The sequence below is a fragment of the Notolabrus celidotus genome, chromosome 16 (assembly GCF_009762535.1).
Source record: "Notolabrus celidotus isolate fNotCel1 chromosome 16, fNotCel1.pri, whole genome shotgun sequence".
Lineage (NCBI taxonomy): Eukaryota > Metazoa > Chordata > Actinopteri > Labriformes > Labridae > Notolabrus > Notolabrus celidotus.
Genome location: NC_048287.1, coordinates 20,298,363 through 20,315,449, shown reverse-complemented (window position 1 = coordinate 20,315,449; position 17,087 = coordinate 20,298,363). Strand labels below are relative to the sequence as shown.

General features: G+C 39.0%; 2 protein-coding genes across 2 annotated transcripts; both read right to left on the bottom strand.

The window, feature by feature from the left end:
- Positions 1-244: 244 nt before the first annotated feature.
- sf3b4 (splicing factor 3b, subunit 4) lies at positions 245-4,533 on the bottom strand. Its single transcript, XM_034704702.1, has 6 exons — positions 4,415-4,533; positions 3,052-3,180; positions 2,382-2,924; positions 1,698-1,850; positions 1,400-1,561; positions 245-555 (listed from the first exon to the last, which is right to left on the bottom strand). The coding sequence occupies exons 1-6, from the start codon at positions 4,446-4,448 to the stop codon at positions 389-391; spliced, it is 1,188 nt and encodes a 395-aa protein (XP_034560593.1). The 5' UTR covers positions 4,449-4,533; the 3' UTR covers positions 245-388.
- A 2,220-nt stretch (positions 4,534-6,753) lies between these two features.
- On the bottom strand, positions 6,754-16,190 carry lix1l (limb and CNS expressed 1 like). The gene is made up of 6 exons (XM_034705208.1): positions 15,633-16,190; positions 13,285-13,448; positions 12,844-12,984; positions 12,329-12,424; positions 11,952-12,029; positions 6,754-9,130 (listed from the first exon to the last, which is right to left on the bottom strand). The coding sequence occupies exons 1-6, from the start codon at positions 15,964-15,966 to the stop codon at positions 8,879-8,881; spliced, it is 1,065 nt and encodes a 354-aa protein (XP_034561099.1). The 5' UTR covers positions 15,967-16,190; the 3' UTR covers positions 6,754-8,878.
- Positions 16,191-17,087: the final 897 nt, after the last annotated feature.

The window sequence follows — 17,087 nt, the reverse complement described above, 5'->3', positions numbered from 1 at the left end:
GAAAGAATCTGGTCCAGTGGGCAGATAACTGCTCTGTGTGCTTCATGTTAAAATATTTGTCTTAAAATATCTATTCCACAATTTGGCATGTAAATGTTTCCAAGAAAAAACTTTGCCGCCTTGGAAATGAACTGAAATGGGCTTCATTTCAGAATAAATTGTTGCTTAATAATTTTTTAAGCACATACTACAATAAACCAAATCAGCATCTGAATTGGGCCTTCCTGTAAAATCATTCATGAAATACCTTGTACCAAAACTTTTATTTTTCTACATCGGTACAGTGACAAAAAAATAAAAATACAAAAACCTGGTTAAATTATTCTCGCTTTAACAAACATGAGTAGATTAGAAGATTTAAAAAAAGGAAATTGCAGTCTGAGGTGGATTACGGGGGCATTGGTGCTCTCAGAGGGACACGAGGTGGGACACCAGGGGGCCTTGGAGGCATTGGAGGACCTCTCTGCATGCCAAAAGGAGGAGGACGAGGAGCGCCATAGCCAGGGGGAGGCATGGGGGGAGGGGGTCCTCTCATACCATGAGGTACAGGTGGACCTTGGGAGGAGAGAGAGAAAGTGTAATGTAGTTATTAAATGTCCAAAATAGTTCCCACGAGAAAAAGAAACCACAGTGGAAAGTATTTCAAAATTCAAGAATCGAATGGAAGAGTCAAAGTTAGGGGAGGGATTGCAAAATTGACATTATACACACTATAAAGAAACCTCTTTTATTGCAGTTATCGAATTCTCTTCTCTACATATATACTAGCTTGTTACTTCCTATTCCATGAAACCAGACCCTTTGACCCCTTACTAAATCTATTCTCCTCCGAGACATGCTTCGTGTGGTGACTCATCCTCTTTGTCTGTCATAATGTCAATCATATACTGATTCCTGAGTGTACAAGAGTGTGGCACCACTCTCGGAGACAATGAACAAGCTTAAGCCAAAGAGCTTACACTCCTGTGTATTTCTTTTGAGTGTTTGAAACATAAGACATCTCCAAATCTTTCAAAATCTTGCTCATCTGATCCCCAAATCTGACTTTGCTGACTTTACAACATGTTAGATTGTGACAGTTAATTTACCTGTTTTAGTATCAGATACTATTGTAAACTATTGTGGAGGTGTCTTTAAAAATTAATTGTGCTAAGATAATACTGTGACAAAATGTGTTTTACCAATACCAGAGGTGAGGGCAGGGTAGTACATTTGCAGGTATGGTCTTTGCAACTTGATACCAAAAATGATTCAAGAAATATTGTTGCATAACAGATATCTACAGGTAAGGACTTCAGCTTTTGGTGCTTTTCTTCCCAATGAAAGAGGCAGCATTTGTGAACCTAACCATAGTGTTTAATCAGACAACAAAGCTTTGAGAAGATGCATCTGTGCTTACCCATGGGAGGTCCGTACGGCGCTCTGGGTGGCATGCCCATAGGTGGGGGTGGAGGCATGCCAGGGGGTAGTGGTGCTCGTGATTGCGCTGATCCTGGAGGGGCAGGAGGTGGAGGCACCATGCCAGGGGGAGCAGGAGGGGGCATAGGCATCTGAGGCATTCCTGTGGAGCAAAAACAATGTTTACAAGCACACCCAGGTAAAAACCTTGCCGATGCACAATGACATCTTACATTTCTGCATAAATAAAACCCAAACATCTGTAATGCTTGTACTGTGAAATAAATATGAACTGTTACCTGGATGCATGTTTGCGTAGGGTGGTGGTCCAGGTGGAGGCCCACCACCGGGCTGACCACCTCCAGCATTTGGGGGCATGGACATCGAAGGGGGCATATTTGGAGGCATGGACCCAGGAGGAGGAACAGGTGGGAAACCAGGAGGCGGCATGCCTGCACCAAAACAAGATATATTTCAAGTTATACAATCATATTCAAGTAGTACAAAAAGTCAAACTGGCAGTAACAAGCCACAAGATTAACTCTTGAACAGCATGACTGCCTCAGAGAAGGGGTTCTTTTTAATTTACGGGGTGATTTTACATAATTCCACCAACGTTACAAACTTGGACTCGTTACTAAACCGGCTAACTACTTACTTTCTAACTATTAATCAAAGACAGTTGCTGCATATTGAATAAAACGCAGAGTTAAAAGAGAAACACCCTGAGATAAAAGCTTTAACAAACACATTAGCTTAAAAAATATAACTACCTTACATAGTAAATGCAAGATTTTACAGCTAAGGGGGTCTTTGAAGCCTTAAAAGGTGATATGTGCTGCAGGATACTGTATATGAAATGTATGGAGCTGATTGGTGCATTAGAGCTGTGTGTTTGTTCAGCATATTGATGCCAGAGGAAAATGTAAACAACAACACACACGTTATACTGCAACCTTTTAACGACAGTATTTTAGTCTTACCTGGCATGGGCATCCCGCCTCCAAGAGCTGTCAGTACTGGCGTTGGAGCACTTGGCGGTGGTGGAGCGTCTGCAAACAGCTGATGTGGTCTGTCTGCCTGGGAGAGAGGGTTCTGTGCCGCCAGGAGCCGCTCTGCAGCCGATCCATGTCGCTCTCCTTTGGAGTCCTTCTTGAAGGCGTAGGACACTGTGATGGGCCTGTTGCAGAGGTACTGGCCGTTCATAGCTTCAATGGCGGCATCTGATGCATCGAAGCTGGCGAAATTGATGAAAGCGTAGCCTTTGGAGTTGCCAGTGTCTGGGTCTCGCATGATCTTTGGTGTTTGCAGGATCACACCAAAGGCACTGAACGTGTCATAGAGCAGTTTCTCATCTATTTCTGGATCGAGATTGCCAATGAAGATGTTGGCACCCACATCAAGGTTTTTGTTGTGTGCAGAAGCTTTATTAACTCGAATTGGTTTGCCATAGAGCTTTATCATATTCATAATTTTGATGGCATAGTCAGCATCCTCTTCACTGAGGAACTCTACAAAGCCGTAACCTGAGAGGGAGGGGAAAAACGTCATCATTATTCATCTGCAAAGGAAGTTACTGTAAAAATATTCCATTGGTGGTATGCCGTTACCTTTTTGATCACCGTTTTAGAGAATATCAGTTGATCTACTCACCTTGATGTTGGCCAGTAACCCTGTCTTTGGGCATGTGTGTGTTGACAACAGGACCTGCCTGAAGGAAGAGCTCCCATAGTAGCGGCTCTGACACTTTCTCATCCAAGCCGCCAACATACACTGTGGCATCTGAAAAAATAAATAGGAATTAGAGTCAGACTGGTTATGAATTATAACTTTCAGAATAATAGAAATTGGCGAGATTATTGAATGGATTTGAGTCATATAGAAACAGGTCGCTTCCACTCTGTTCCAGAGGAGGAGAGAACATGTTCCTTGTGTGATCTGGAGGAAGTTGAAAGTGAAATGCACTTTTTATTCTACTGTCCATCATATCATGATCTCAGGTGCCCCCTTTTCACCAAAATATCAGAAAACTGTCCTGATTTGTTTTGCATGTCTGATGAATTTAGACGTCAGTACCTGTTCACTCACAAAGTGTTCCAGTTTGCTCAGTTTGTGTTAAATGCTATTCAGCAGCGTAGGAGCACACTTTATTTTTTATTCAGTTGTTGTCACTATCAAATGTCTGAAGTGTACCACTATGCTCGTTAATTATTTTAGGTCATTCCTGGATATGTGCAGTATGCTGCTCTCTTCTTTTTCTTCTTCTTCTTATGTTGTTGCTCCAATTTTGTTCTGTTTTTGTAGTGTCTTGTAAGTCCATATGGGCTGGGCACGATGAATAATAAATATAATAAAATAAAAATAAAACATATAAAATGCTGATGTCTTATTGTAAGTATCGGGTCAAAGCAGATATATCAAAATCTAATGCACACATATTTCTGCTTGTTCATACCAAGGTCTAAAGTTAACTAGCTGATCACATCTGATCAATCTCTGTAACAGAGGTAATAATATCAATATTTTTTGTTAATATTACTTTCCCTTGTTGTTTTTTTATTGCAAACTGTGTAACATCAACCAAAAGAATGCTCGCAGAAAGGAGTTTGTGATACTTTATAGGGTCAAAAAGATCTTCTGCCTTAGCTTCTGCTGTTAGCTTGCTAGGCTAGTTTTAGCAAAGAGTTCACAGGACGTAACTCTGTTTTCAATAGTCTAACAACAGAGAAATGGATTCAAAAGAAAGGGTTAACAATACACGCAAAGGTCAAATGCAGCCAGCAAGCAAAACACAAGAATGTATATATATTTTCAGTAATAACTAAATAAGCGGCGAGGCAAGCTAACGAGGATTGAACACTTCCATGTGACCGGTTGTTTACCTCAAACTATAAGCTAGCAGGGATGCTGAGGCCTCTCCTAAAGAACTTAGTTGTTAAGTCGGAAGTGTAACACACAAGCAAGTTGAAAAATGAAAAAAATTAATGATATAAAGTTACAAGGAGGATCTATTTACCTTGGTTTCTTTCTGAGATTGGTCCCGCTGCCATGTTGAATGAACAACGAACAGCGAGCGTCCTCAACTCAAGCCCCGCCTCTTCCGGTCAGTGCGGAAGTGAAAACAAATACGTCACATTATAGAATACAATGGCTGTGTCCGAAACAGACTGTACAAAATCAGACAATTATATACATATTTTAAAGTCAGCTTTATATTTGCAGCATGGAGTTTGAAAACAAACTTTGTGAACTAATGGAGCATCTGAAATCATAGTTGAGAAGCAACATGAAGCAGCCAGAGGCTACACCTGCAGAGTGGGAGTAAAATGCATGTTACAATGTTACAATTGTTACAATGTTACACTTGTTACAATGTTACAATGTAACAATGTTACAATGTAACAATGTAACAATGTTACAATTGTTACAATGTTACAATGTCATTTAGCAGACGCTTTTATCCAAAGCGACGTGCATAAGAGAACAATAACAACACAAGCAAAGATCTAGACAAGAGGTAATAAAGTGCTTCAAGTCAATTTGGGTACAGGTACTGCCAAGCAGTGTAAAGGCAACGCACTAAAGTAAGTAAGGAATTTCTTCTTTTTTTTTAAAATAAAATAAGGAACATCTACAATGAAGCAACCGAACAATTTAAGACCTTGCATTATTATCATCAACAATTAACATCACCACAATAATGACCAAAGTACCAAGTGCTGGGTCACTCAAGAGCTGAACACAGGTTCCCAGAGTAGAGCAGGACAGTGCGAGTCAACTGTAGCTGGAAGACATGATCTGCCACTGGGGCCAACAGTGGAGAACAGTCTAGCTAATTGCATAGTGCTTCCTAAAGAGCTGGGTCAGATATCAGCCAATGTTTTTTGTGCCCACTTGTTCAAAACTATTAACGGTGATAAATTAAATTTAACATAGATCATTTTTTTTATATGTCAACAACATGTTTTTCTATTTTCTTTCCATTTTTTCCAGAATGCTTTTTTTTTTATCTCTTTTTGCAAATCATTTTATTTTATTTCAATCCGAAATAATAAGTACTGTTTGTTTAAACAGCATATCCACAACATTCTTGCTCCCACAAATGTTAAACAAAAATCTCTTGAGATAATAGTGTTTATCTGCTTGGTGTTTGATACTGATTTGATATCAATTTATTTGTAGTTTGTATCTAGTTCCAAAAAGAGGCACAACTTAATCCAAAAGTCTTGTGCTATGTTTATAATATGTTTATAGTATCTGAGCCATACATCTAAACATACAATACAACGGACTACCTAAAAACTTGCACATTGTACATTGCACATTCAATCAGTCCATGCACATTATTTATATTTGTATTTATATTTTTATATTTAATACTGTTGTCTTCCTTTTGATTTGTGTGTTCTTTGTGGCTTTATACGGGACCTGAGAATCGAAATTTCGTTCCATATCATGCGACAGCTTGTGTTGGTATGACAATAAAAAACCTTAAATCCTTGATTCTTGAATTTCTGTCTGACATTGATCAACAGCATAGTCCATGTTAGATTGATGATTATTAGTTGACCCAGTTCATATCCATTAAACAGAGCTGTGAAATAAGTGACATGACGAATGAATAAAACATTTGTATGAGCCATTTTATTACATCATATAAATCTACTAAAAGTATAAACACGTGGTACAAAATGCTCATAGAAAATACAATAAAGGCCTTCAGAAACACTGTTATAAAACAATACTGTATAGAAAAAAAACATGACAAAAAAAATCTAATGAGCACATCATGCATCAAAGCCAAAGAATGAAAAGCCCAATCATTTTTATTTTTTCTTATAAAATGCATAGCAAAAAATTAAATTGTGTACAAAAGCCTTCACTAATGATAATCACAAAAAAATGTCAAAGGCATTTGTAAGAAGAGCTTTAAGATTAATGGCTTGTTGTCAAGAATCACACACATAATAAGCACCTAAAATAGAAGAGAAATGATAAAACACACCATTCAGATACCTTGTAACAATCTGTGTTGAGGAGTTATTGACAATTACTGACACATTTTATTTCTTCTTTAAGGTAATAGTGTGTTGTTAAACTGGACTGTATTGGGATGATTAGGTGAGCATAAGTAGATTTAAAAAATGGTTGTATTAAAGCTTGTGAGACATTGGGTAGAAATGTTAATTTTATTTGTTCAGTTTATTTTCAATTTTCAATTCTTACTGAGTAATGCTGCTGAGCCTTTGACGCAAAAAATACACAAGCATTCTGCCACTTGTGCTGCAGACACACTTAGCAAATCGAGTACCAAACAAATAATATATGAGGGCTATACATGTACATCAAAGGTAGTAGGTTTGATATATGCTTTATTATCAAATATCATGTTATATATTTTGGCTGAGGACATTATGGGAAATCCACTTCTTGGAGGAACACTTGATCAAAGTTTAGCACCACTTGGTTGTCTGTGAGCAAAAAGTTAGCCAGACTATTTCAAGATTATTTCAAGTGAAAAGGAGAAATGTTGCTTTACACTTTTGTTTTTATGCTGATTAAAAAAATATGATGTCACATTTGATAGAGTGTTTTAGGCTTGTTGATAGGGTTATTTCAAAACTGTTGGACAGCGTCAGTTTCACTGTTTACTGTTGCCATGTTAGGAGTCTCTAAGCTAACTAGCTGCTGGCTGTAGTTTCATATTTAGGGTACAGATATGAGAGTGGTATCAATCTTCTCCACTCAACCTCTGCCAAAGAGCACATTTATAAAATGGTCAACTTTTCCTTCAGGTATTGTAACAGTTATATAGCATGTTATCTATAATTTGAATGACATAAAATGACAAGAAAACGCCATAACGCAGAGTATAACCTCCTTAAAGACCTCGTTAGGATACAGTTTGGGCTTTTTTTTTACATGTATTCCATAAAGGCACCAAAGACAGAGCAATAATATAAAAAAACTGGTTCTGGTTTTAATCATACTCCAACTCTGCTTCTTTGTTTTATATGTGCTGTCTGCTCAGTTTGACTGTAATCAGTTCCTGCTGCTGTTGGTAATCCATCATTCAGCAGTAAGACCGGACCTCCTGCTGTTTTACTCGCATATTTCTCTGCCCACAATTCATTCCAGCCGAAGCCATATATTACCAATCAAACTCTCACTTCTATTACACGGGGTCTTTAAAAGGCTACCCGCTGAAATGTCTTCATCCTTATATTGTATTCAATACATTTTAGGTAGATAGAGAAAAATAAAGGTATCACATTTACAGCATAGACAGAATAAGGTCCTTCATAATACAAATATTTAAAAGGTTATAAGTGCGACAAACTTACATTGTTATTAGCCCACTTACACTGCTAACAATCAAACTCTTCTCCCGACAAAAGAACAAACAACAAGTGCTGGTACTGTTTTGCATTGACAACAGTGACTCACACATGCTGGAACATCTCAACATAAAGAGCCCTCGGCTCGTCTTTTTTGGCCTTCACATTCTCCCTACAATCACCGCCGTGTGGCTTCTCCTTGTTCGAGCCAGACGAAGCACATGACAAACACAATCTGTATCACAAGAGTAACTCAATAGTCTAAATGTAAAACACTCTGCAGATCCTTTAGTTGTCAGCTCACTGATTAAAAATATACATTCAGCTAGTGTCACCGTCACCAAGTATACTACAAACACCAGAATAATTGTCAAAAGGCCTTCACAAAAAAAACAATAAAACAAAAAGAAAACATATTGTTGGTTAACTATCTGATCTTTAAAAAACCTGAGCTGCTGTCAGAGATATCAGTCTCCTGCTGACATTTTTGGAAAGTACCCTCTAATTGTAACATGACTCAAAAAGTGTATTTCAATGCTTAAAGGTGTAATAATCTCTTCTAAGTAGGACCCTTTAAGTGGTTGTTGTTTTTGCATTTTGTGTGGTGACCTTCATGTCTTTTACCATCAAGGTTTTAAGACTCATACATTTTCAAACCTTCACTTGCCAGAGTCTGAAGTACTAGATGCAAGTAATCGCACCTTAAACATGAAAGAAACTAACTTCACAATGATCCTTACTTTGATCAAATGTGTTTGGTTTAGAACTTTCTCTCTTGTACATTCACTGATGAAAGGCAGGCTTTATTTATGCAGCTCTAATGTGAGTAAATAAAGTATGAAGAAATCTGTAAACCTCGTCACCTGGCATATCAAACTTAAAAAAAACTTTAAAAAGCATGGTTATCCTGTTTTCACTAGGCACAAAGAGGTAACGGCTATAGTGGTGTTGTGTTTGTATCATGGACAGATGGTGGACGTTCCATTAGTCAAGGCCTGATCACCTGGTATTCTTACCAGAAGACAAGCTAAAAAACCTTAAGGTCCAGAGAAATCAATTTCATATCTATGGAGAGATCAATATTGTTACCAGGAGTCCTATGGCGTGTGAAGGCTTGTTTTCATGGTGGACAGCCGAGGGTTTTAGTGCGAGGGCAGAGTGGCTGTGTTGGCTGCATTGAGCTGACCGACAGCTAACATCAGGATGTCTTTCTTCTCTTTGTAAAAACGCAGTTCTCTGCCTGCCAGCCTGGCGTCCTCCAGCTCACGCTCTGTCGACGCCACTTCCTGCTGAATGGTCCCCGCCACGCTCTGCTCTCGATTCACCCAGTCTGCGGCCATCTGAGTGCGCATGTCGTCGTCCAGAGCCCGGTGAGAATAGTGAGCCAGCACTTCCTGCAAAAAAAGAAAAGAAAAGAGTACACTAATGTTAAAGAGGGGAACGCTAAGCAGGGTTGGTAAGTTGCCATTGGTAACCATTTGGAGAAATTGGCAACCAATTCTTCAGCTTTGGTTGAAATCAGTGGAAACCGCTTCCTATCATGAAGCAAGCAGGAAAACATGCAGAGTAAATAAAAATCATATGGAGCTGCAAACCAAACAATGAAGCATGTGTGTTGGTGTGTGAGGTTGTTTGCACACCCACATCTCCCTGTGGAAAACTGATCAAGTTTTTTGACTGTTGAGTTAAAAGTTTTGACAAACCAGGAAAACCATAAACAAAAGAAATTGACAAAATTTTAAGACCACTTATTTTTGTCCCATTTGCTTGTAAATCAGATGTATAACTGCATACTTTTTAGTTACTTGAAACAAGTGAGTAAACTAAGGCATTGACATTTTGAGTTTTGGCAACAAAAGCCAAAAAAGTGTCTATGTTCTATGCTCAAGGTAGCATGTTACTGGTTGATAGACCAGTGTGCTTGGTATGTGACCAGTATGCTACCAGACTTTTTTTTAATCAAAGTTGCCGTTTTTTTTATCTGTGCGCTAATAACTAGCCAGGTGGTCCCTCTCCATTACAGAGCTGAGGATGCTGCGTCCATGATTTCCAAAAAGAATGTCAAATTTTGATTTGTCAGACCACAGGACAGTTTCCACTTCGGCTCAGTCCATCTTTAAAAAAGCTCAGGCCTCAAGAAATTTATTGAATGGAACAATTGACTTTCTCACTAAGACATGCAACGAAAAAAGGTGAAAGATATTGGAAGAACTTACATGAATGTGTAATGATGTCTATATTTTCATGTGTTCTGCTGTGGAAAATGCCTTGTTTGTGCCTCCTGTGGACAACCTTGAACTGACAGGACCTTTAAGGATTCTAAAGAAATTCTCAGACACTTAAAGCTGGGGTTGGTAATCAGATTTAGATACACTTTTTGTCATATTGGTTAAAATGATCTTTATGTCCCGATGGCAATCAATACATAATGTGTTCTTAAAAAAGAGGTAAAAAAAGCTGCTATCTACAGCTGGAGTAAACCTGGGAAAACACCAACCAATCACCGTTTTTGGTTCCCAAAATTTTAAACCAATCAAATCCCGTAGTGTCGTTCTGCCCGCCTCCTGTGCGTACATTTACCCGTGTGCACTCTCGTCCGAGACCGTCCCCTGCCTCTGCTTCCCCTGACTCTACTGACTGTCCCTCTCGCTCGACCTCGGGCCTGTCCCCTCTGACCCGACGAGGGGCTTTGCCCCTACAGAAAATGTAGATGTATTGTAGTGTTCGTCCAGACGCTGTAGGGATGACGAGCCGATTCGTGAACATGTTGAGCTTTAATAACCAGTCACTGTCGGCCGTGATCAAACCAACCAACAAATCAATGTTTGAATGAATAAAGAACTTCTCCTCTTGTCTCTCCTCTCTCCAGCTGGCCTCGCACACTCTCTCACACATCCTATGCTGATGCCTTCACGAACTGTCAACACTGTAGGAATTAAGAACATCTACACTGAACAAACAGGAGAGCTGTTACAGTATTATATGTATTATAACTTTTCTCCTGATGTCGTGTCACCGGTACAACTGGATAATGCTAGCATGACAGTTGTGAGTACTAACAGCAGCCATGTTTGTTTGTGTTTTTAACTTTCACTATGATAATGTTTTGGTGAGGACCGGTTTTGAATCAGTCACAATCATATGGTCATGAATCAGTGGTGTATGTGAGCGGGGGTGTCGTTTTGGAGGAGCTCCGAGGGGAGGGGTTAGATGGAGTCCTGAGGACATGCTACATTCAAATTCATGCTAGTTTTCCAAGACTACCAACCCTAGCTTTAAGAACTGAACATGCGTGCTGTTGAACAACACAGCTAGCCACCCCACTTTTTGTTTGTTTGTTTATTTGTTTGTTTTTCTCCTCTCTGTCCCTTACTGTGGTATATCATGTCAAGCATTTTTACTCACTCATGATGATGACCCTGTCTGTCTTATGTTCTCAGTATTGTTTGTAAAATATTTGTTACAAAACAAGAAAAAAAAAGTCTAAAAAAAAAAAAAGCTCAGGCCAAGAGAAGTTGGCAGCATTTCTGGAATCATATTTGATATGGTTTCCTCTTTCCATGGACCAGTTTTCACCTGCATATGTAGATTCAGCGACTGAAGTGATTTAAAGCCCAGTGCAGTGATTTCCACTACAGTCATGTTTGTTTTTAACGCAGTGCAGCCAAGGGCCTGAAGATCACATACATCTTATTTGTACACTAATTTCAATTAAATGTAGGGTTTAAATTATTTTCAAACCATAACATGTGTTTTCGTCCAACACTTTAAACATCCCAACCATTTTGGAATGGGGTTGTACTTTATGTTATCAAGGAAGTACAAAACATACAGTCACAAATGACACAAACATATAACAAAGCAAAAAGGCATGATTTTAAATATGCTAGAAAAATCACTTTTACTAGACTGTATATTGATATCCTCAGATAAGTTCAGTTTTGGTATGAGACTTGATATGAGAAAACTAAAGTTGGATTGGTCCTTTCCTAATTTGAAGTTTTTCTTCTAAATTATCCTTAACATGCCAATCTAACAAAGATAATAGAAAGTAATGCAGCTAGAGAGGGTGTGTTCAAATGTATGGTCTCATTGTTAATCAGTCTGCACCACCATATCTTATGGGGAAGTTTTGACACTCTGTTTAGGAAGTTTGATGAGAAATGATGGAGATAATTGAACCCAGCTGCTATGTGAAAGAATGTCTTTCAGTACCTGTCGGGAACACTGTCGTTCTCTCATGGCTTTGAGACTCCCGTTCCAGTGCAGCAGCTGGAACACAGTCATCAGCTCCTGCAATATAAACACAGACAAAAAGCAGAATTATAGCATTATGTAGCAATTTAGTGCTGAAAAGCATGCATGCTTGCTTCAAATTTTGTATTCCCAATTAGACATGGTGTTAAGATCTTGTTTTATGCTGCTAGTAAAAAATAAACAGGCTCTTCAATACATTTCTTTGGTCTATAAATGAAAACATCAAGCAAAACATGTGAGCTCAAACCTTACAAAGTCTAATTTTACATGTTTTCAGTGCACCTAGGTAGCAATAAGTGCTGCTTACGACACAGAAATTCTTGAAGTTAATGCACCTGAAACTCCAGCATGGATTTCCCTTTGTTGGACTCGAGCATGAAGCGAAAAGCTCCAATTCCTGTGTTGGGATTGTCAGCTTCTTCTCTGTTTCCCTACAAACAACAACAACCAGTTTATTCAAAACAGAATTTTGGAAGTAAATAAAATGATGAGAGAATGTTTTTGGTAATTTCGATGAAATAATGATTTTAGAGGTACCAGCTGACATATAAATTCACCATGAGTAATGTTTTTTAATTATGTCAGGGCCACTTTTACAAAAGTATGATTTTAGGGTGAAATTCAGGGAGAAGTCATCCTCCTTTTTCTTTTCTTCATAGAGCATACTTTGAAAACATCTGCTGCACTGCAAATGCTTGAATGCATGTTGCCAACTGCATATGATGTTGGACAATAAAACAGCACTTCCATATATATTACATGATTTCTCCTTTTTAACTGCAGGTATGCTGTGGGTTTCCGGATTGTTTAGGACTTCAGCACCAAAGTGTCTGTGATCTACTTAACGTACGTTGAAAGAGGCGAGTGCCTCACTGACGCTCTTCTCGATGAAGTCGTCTGTGATGCGACGGGAGGGATGCTCATTGAAAACAGAGTTCATCAGCGCAATCTTGGCAGCACTGCGTCTCGCTTCTGCCTTGGTGGGACAGAACTGTCAAACAGTGAAGAGGACATGCATTAGTGGTCAAATAAAACTCACAAACACATTGAGACTGTAAAACATGAAGAAAGATGGGATTTATGTGGAGTCAATGATGATCTTGAGTTTGCATCCCTATTTGGAATGTGCTGTTTGCAGCATGTAGGATCTTCATTAAACTGTGCTTGAAGAAGACTTCTCTTACTTTAAATATAGAATATGTCCACAAAACATCATGCTTATTAATGTTCAATCACCACTTTTTTAAACATAGAAACTCACAGTTTTTAATAACAGTTTTAGTTGCTATACCTGGAAACTCCCGAAGCAGCTTCCTCCAGGAAGACTGACATAGCAGACATAAGGAGGGCTGTTAGATGGGACCATTTCATAAACAACAAGAGCCCCATTCCGCAGGTCAGCCCCTCGAGTCAGCTTCATCTGCCAAAACTCCTGCAAAGCCTCCACCACGTTCACTGTAGAAGGCAAAAACAAAAGCAGTCTTGTCACATAATCATTTACACTCTTTACATAACCATATGACGGTTTCAAGACACTTAATTGCTTCCTGGGAAAGTTACTGGCTGTGTTCTGCAACATCCTCTCTAAACACAGAGATGGAAAGGGGTGGGAGGGAGGTCAACACGAGGATACAAGAGTTTTATTTCCGAAAAATAGTTGAGTTGCTGCTAAGAGGAAATTCTGCATCATCTCAGAGGAGCTGAGGGAAGTAGGAACACACCCTCAACTTTTCACTTAATGTGTCCGTGGGAGAAAATGTTATTCCTGTCTTCTGAGTAGGGAACAACAACAAAGACAAGCAGGGAAAATTTGCGCCTGAGTCAGAGATGATTATTTGGCTCGGGGTCTGCGGAGAGAAGAGAGCGCAACTGCAGCCAACATTATCCCAAACTATTTGACTCTTCCCCACTGAGCTTGCGCTGTTTGATTCGAGAACAGGCAGTGAGCAGGCAGCCTGCTTCTCGCTCTGAACGGAGTCTGGAGCGCGATCAGAACACTTTAAGGCTGCAGCTCTGGGACTATTGAGGCCTTTGTAAACAAGCCGAGAAATATCCTGGCATCAGATATATTAATCCCTGAACAGCAATCCAAATATTTCTTTTATCGCTTATAATGTGTGTACAGTCAAATGCTCTCTTGTTATTACTCAATTTTAAAGTAGCAACACTGTAAACAGCATCTAAGTTTTATAATCTTTTACATGTGAAAGTTTATCTCTGACATTATCATCACTAGATTATATGGGTACATAGAATTATGTGTGTGTACACATTACAGATCATCTTCTTTAGAAGAGCCTTTCAAAAAGTGAATAAAAGATTGGATTTAAAGTTTATGCATCATACTGCAGTTAACTGTTGGTTGTTTTTTTTCTTCTAATTGAGCCACCAAAAGAAGGACCAAAACCAAAATTCAAAACACAGCAACTTTTCGAGCATCTTAAGGGTTGAGGAAAAGGGGTAAGATAGTACATTTTTATCTATTTTGTTGATCAATTTGGAATAGAGAGACAGGAAATATTAGGAGATAGAGGAGGATGGCATGTCACAACGGTGCTAGTCTAAATTCAAACCTGCATTTGCAGCAGTGGCTTGACATCAATCAGCACAATTTAAAAATAGAAATATGATAAAATAGGTGAACACTCACAGAATAACTTAATGATGAGTTTGTTGTAAATTAAAGGGTTTCACATCCTTGGTTATGGCATTATCATAAATATAGTGGAGGATTTTCAATGTGTAAATGTGTTTTAAAGTAAAGTAGAATGTGAAAATTGACATAATACCCTTTCCTTCCTGAGAATAAGTAATTGGAGCCACATTAGGACTAAAACTAAGCCCCAATAAAATAGTCTTTATGGGGCTGCCAATGTGGAAGGTGTTAAGTCCCCTAAATGAGATAGAAGAGGGAAGAGGCTGTTAGTCAGAGCATGAGGGGACAATCTTTTGGAAATAAATCCTATTAGCACCCAACAGGAACACTTAGTATTAGCTCCTACATCCAACATTAAAGCAGATTTTGGTGAAATAGACGTTTTTAACACAGCTTTCTGTGTTCTGCAGTGATAAATGAAAACACAAAAGTACTCTCTATTCCTATTACTTCTGGCTTATATTTAAAAGACTCCTGTAATATATATCTACTACTTTAAAAAAAAGTCCTGATGGTTAACAAAAAGCCTCTACATTTATTTTGTCATGCACATTTTTATATTGTCATTATAGCTCCAGTATTTAAGGTGTACAATGTAAAACATGATTAACTAAATGTGACTAATTTAAATACATAGCCTATAACAGCCTATTGTTCTTAGATGTAATCCTCCAGAGCTGTGATACTTAATCCCAATTAAGTGATTGTACTTAAGGATTATTTATGTACATTACGTTTAACCATGTTAATATTAAGTGCAATTGTAAAGTACCATAGTATGAGTTTAGACAAAAGTCAGAGTGAGTTTTTATCACTGTAACAGTGATATTACCGGATTGTGACTTGTGCTTTATCGTTTTAAATCTAGGTCCCAACAAATGGCGCAGTTTTAAGTGTTTATTCTCATAAAACTATAAAAATGACTGTACAGTCCGGGACAGATCAATATTGTGAATTCGTGAACTGTTACCAGTGGCCCTTACCTCTGCCATAACCTTGTGTGTGTTTGGCGAAGCTGCGGACCACAGCCTCCACCGCCTCCTTCAGCACCGCCGGGTTCCCCGGGTTGCAGTGTCCAGCAGCCCCCGGACCGAGCCCCACTCCCAGACCGCCGTACAGGCTGTGGAGCTGCAGCGGAGGCGGAGGAGGAGGAGGCCCGGACGAAGCGGCCAGTGACGCTGGGGAGGGAAGGAGCGGTGCGATGGGGACAGTAACCCCGGGCCGGAGAGAGGAGCGGAGGGTTCCGGTGGGTCCCGAACCGAATCCAATCCCCGGCTGTAGCCTCTGAGGGCGGATACTGTTCACGTTAGATTCCATTGTCCCCACGTAACGTCTGCAAAGTCCCGGTCCGGATGCGATACAAACCGATCAACCCGACGGCTTCAGGTTTGAAAATGGTCTCCAGGGACTGATTGAACAAAGTATTATCAGGCTTTTGTCAATCACTGCCGAAAGAAGAAGTTATCCGATGTTGATTCGACACATATCACTGCTGCTATGCATCCTCACTCTCTGGATTAGGCTGCAGGATTGTCAGTCAAATGATGGCTTCAGGGACACCTCGTATTCTCCAGTCTCTAAATTTAAGGACCACAACACCAGCATTTTAAATAAATGTTCATCTATTGATTATGGTGGCCCTGAAGGACAAAACAAATTTACAAAAGATGAAGCACTTTTAAAAAGTTGGAGAAATATTTACATTTTGGAAAACAAATTTACATTTAAGAAAACAAAATTACAAAATCAAAACACTTTTACAAGCAGTGAGACAATTTTACAAACAGCAGAACACTTTTACCATTTCTGAAACAAATTACATTTATTTATTTTTTATTTATTTTTGGCCTTTTTGCCTTTATTTGATAGGACAGCTGAAGAGAGACAGGAAATGTGGGGAGTAGAGAGCGAGGGAAGACGTGCAGGAAATGGTCGACCATCCGGGAATCAAACTGGTGACCCCTGCAACGAGGACTGTAGCTTCTGAATGTGGGGCGCTTAGACCACTAGGCCACCAGCACCCCTTTTAATAGAAAGGGAATTTACCAAATACCGGAAGTGATCCAGGAGTGATCGAGTGAGGGGTCATTCAGTTTGTTTGTTTGGATGGAGAGAAACCAAACGGAACAACGATTGGTACCGGTACTCCGTTTCGTACCGGATCACTTCCGGTGTTTGGTACATTCCCTTTCAGTTAAGAATGAATGTAAATTTGTTTCAGGAATGGTAAAACTGTTCTGTCGTTTGTAAAATTGTCTCACAACTTGCAAAAGTGTTTTTTTTATTTTGTACATTTGTTTTCTTAAATGAAAATGTGTTTTGTTCTTGGTAAAAGTGTTTTGCTAATGTCATTTTGTTTTATAAAATGTTAAAATGTTTTCCAAGATGTAAATTTGTCTCCAACTTTGTAAAAGTGTTTCATCTTTTGTAAATTTGTT